Source organism: Orycteropus afer, unplaced genomic scaffold, assembly GCF_000298275.1.
Source record: "Orycteropus afer afer isolate SDZICR_OR568_19922 unplaced genomic scaffold, OryAfe1.0 scaffold00063, whole genome shotgun sequence".
In the NCBI taxonomy this organism is placed as follows: Eukaryota; Metazoa; Chordata; class Mammalia; order Tubulidentata; family Orycteropodidae; genus Orycteropus; species Orycteropus afer.
The window spans coordinates 4,831,175-4,834,664 of NW_006921650.1; the positions used below are offsets into that span (position 1 = coordinate 4,831,175).

At 45.2% G+C, this 3,490-nt stretch overlaps 1 protein-coding gene across 1 annotated transcript in view; it reads left to right on the forward strand.

Annotated features, from left to right (window-relative positions):
• The first annotated feature begins 1,861 nt into the window (after positions 1-1,861).
• TFPI2 (tissue factor pathway inhibitor 2) overlaps positions 1,862-3,490 on the forward strand; it is a 4,218-nt gene continuing 2,589 nt past the window's right edge. The window contains exons 1-3 of the mRNA XM_007939851.1: positions 1,862-1,949; positions 2,220-2,402; positions 3,320-3,484. Coding sequence (XP_007938042.1) covers positions 1,862-1,949; positions 2,220-2,402; positions 3,320-3,484 — 436 coding nt within the window. The remainder of the gene's footprint in view (positions 1,950-2,219; positions 2,403-3,319; positions 3,485-3,490) is intronic.

Consider the following 3,490-nt stretch of genomic DNA (forward strand, 5'->3'; position numbering starts at 1 on the left):
GAATTCTCATAACATACTTGTGAGATAGTTATTGGCCCCCTTTTACAGATGAGATTTTAGGTAATTTGTGCAAATGAACAAGAAATAAAACCCGTGTCTCCTCTGACTCTCAAATCTGTCTCCCCATTATTATTTCCCATGTTTTTTTCCTAAAATATTTTCCCTGGTTCAAAGGGTTTCTCTTTATATATGAAGTAAAGAATGAGCAAAAAATGACCAATAACTGAGAACAGATTTAGCAATAGTCAATGCTGAACGTCAACTCTAACTTATCAAGAGTCTCTGAATTTTATTTTAGTCCAATGTAGAGATATATTTAATCATATTCAGAAGAATAGATAAGTTTGAATTTGACTTTTCTCCTGAATATGATCTTGGAAAATGGTAAAAATTTCCCTCCCCTAATAATATTTGGGCAATCCTACTTCCGGAGTGACACTGACTTGGAAACCCAAGGAGGGGTCACTATGAGTTGGGGCTGACTTGATGGCAAACAACAACAACAACAAATAATAATATTTTTTGGGAGGTACTGGGAAGACTCTCTTCTGATTCTTCTATGAATGTGGCTTTTCAAAACTGGCTAGCTGGCTCCACGGTTGTGCTGGAGCAGCTCGTATTGGCTCTAGAGGCCTATCTCTAGATTTCCAATTCTGCATTCAGTGATGCCAGGTTGTAACTTGAAATTGGTCATAAACTCAAAGCAAACTCACTGCCCTCTAATCAAATAAATCCGACTCATTCGACCCCTCCTTGGGTTTCCAAGGTGTTAGCTCTACAGAAGTAGATTGCACAATCTTCCTTCTGAGGAGTGGCTGGTGGGTTTGAACCACCAGCCTTCTGTTAGCAGTCAAATGGCTTAGGCATACACTACCAGAGTTCCCTGAAATTGGCCATAGTGGGAGTATTTATACCACAGAAATCAATAAGCAATAAAAAGCAGGGCTCTTCTCTGTCCTTTTGGAGAGCTAGTTTTGAAGCTTCACCTTCACATCAGTGGCTGCCATTCTTAACCATAGATACCTAGTCATCTAAACTGACGGAGTAAATAGTGCTGAGTATTTCCAGACCAGGCTAGTTTCCTCAGAATATGATTCTGTGACCAAAAACAGGGTAACTGAAAATTGCCACAAGGGCATAGTGTAAAAAATATCCCGGAATATTACCAGACTGTGAGTGAGTGTCCTGCACTTCTAAGGACTTGGAAGAATTTGGAAAAACCCTGTAAACTCCCAGTGCTGTTCTCAGGAAAGCGAGGAATAAGTATTCCTTTGAGAACGCTGACTGAAGCAAGGGATATATATATATATATCTCACATATTTAAATTTCTAATTTACTGTAAAGGCTCTATTGTCATGGGCCCATGAATTTCATACTTTCTCTTGGTTCTTCAAATTCGTCGATGGCAGGCTTTCGAGTGAACTCAAGCTTTGAAGGTGATGCTGCAAATTGGAAGGTTGTGCAATCACCCCAGGTCATTTCCCTCTGGCATGCCGGTTTCCCATCACTGACATAAACACACCATCTGGACCTCCTCGCCTCATCACAGGAGAATATTTGGGAGGCAAGTTCAACTTGGTGGGGAATTCCTCCACCAGCACCCCCCCCACACACACACACACACACTTTCCAGCATCCGCGCGTTGGGGTCAGGGCCCTTAGAGCATGAATCAACCTTTCACTTCAGACTCCGCACCAGCTCGCTCCGCCCCGTCGGAGATCGGAAGGACGCTCACCCCACAAAAAGCCGGGACTAACCGCGCCGTCACCCAGGCTGCCTCTGGGCTGGACGCTGCGCACCCTCCTACCGCCCTGCTCTTCTGAACGCCTTTGCCCCACAGGCCATCGGACGTCGGCGCCATGGACCCCACTGGCCCTCTGGGGCTGCTGATTGTGCCGCTGTTCCTCCTGGGGACTGCACTGCGGGGTGCTGCCCGGGCACCAGCAGGTATGGCGCCCCGTCGAGGAGCCCTTTTCCTGCCAACTTCCTACGGACCGAGCCGGAAACGCGCGGCGAGCCAATGCACCTCCTGCGCCCGCGCCCTTCTCCCCTTTCTCCAGACCCCTGCCCTGCGCCCGGCGGAGCCTAACGAAAGGGGGACTCCCTCCCAAGTTTGCATTTTCTCTCTGCGAAGCGGCTGGGGCCGAGCTCTCCTTACCAGGAAAAGTGTCTGACCTCCTTCCCTCCCTTTTGCTCTCTCCTCTGGCCCTCTCGTAGGCAGTAACGCGGAGATTTGCCTCCTGCCTCCGGACGAGGGACCCTGTCGAGCCCTAATCCCCAGTTACTACTACGACAGGTACACGCAGAGCTGCCACCAGTTCATGTATGGGGGCTGCGAGGGCAACGCCAACAATTTCGAAACTTGGGAGGCCTGTGATAAAGCTTGCTGGAGGATAGAGAGTAAGTGCCCGCTCGCAAGCACCCCGGGAGCTTAACGCGCCGCGCCTCGCACGGAGCGCCTTATAGTAATTCAGCTAATTTTCCAGGTCTCATTTTCTTTCTACAAGTGAGGTTTAGCCCGAGATTTTCTCAAGTGCTAAGCAAGCCTCAGTGGTATGGAGTTTCCCAAAAATAATCCCAACTTTACATTCACGAGCATATTTCCTCTCGCCTGACTGCCATCTATCAAAATCTGATGTCTGCGTCAACACAGGGCAGGATTTGTTACTATACCATAGGGCCCAATATATGCAAGGGTGTAATGTAGGTGCAACAAAAGTGTTTCTCTGTATTTATTATTACTTCAAAAGTTACGGTTTTTACTCTTTCTTATAAACATCATTTCCTAGTGTGGATTGCCTATCAGCCTGACATACTGTTCTGTGGGTTTTATTATTAAACTCTGGTTTAGATCACTATAAAGTTACTTTTTTTTTGCCCTGAAAACCAAACATGTCTTGAGTTAACTTAAGGATATTCCCATGCTACTATTTTTTGTTTTATTTTATTTTTATTATTACAGTTAAGACGTGTAACAGAACTCAGGGCTTAGCTTTTAAAGGCAGTGAACCAGGGGAATATGTGTATTTATATGAATAAAATTTGGTTCAGTTCATAAGCAAAAACAATTAGAGAACAGCCTGAAGGAAGAGAGAGTTTTTCCATTTGAACTTGAGAGCTAAATCAGGTCAGGATGCATTCTGTTAGAAAAAAGCTAAATCACTGGATTATTGGGAAGTATTTGAGGGTTTACTGCCATGGTAGTAAATATAATGCCCCCCCCCCCATTTCAGTGTTTCTGAAAATAGTTAAATTTTGAGAATTATAATAAGACTAATTTTTGACTAACATTGCCTTTTTTGCCTTCCATTTCCTAGAAGTTCCCAAAATATGCCGCTTGGAAGTCAACGAGAAACGTTGTGAAGAGTCCAGAGAAGAGTATTTCTTCAACCTAAGTTCCATGGCATGTGAAAAACTCAGCTCTGGCTGGTGTCACAGCAGTGAGAACCGGTTTCCAGATGAAGCTACTTGTGTGGGGTTCTGTACAC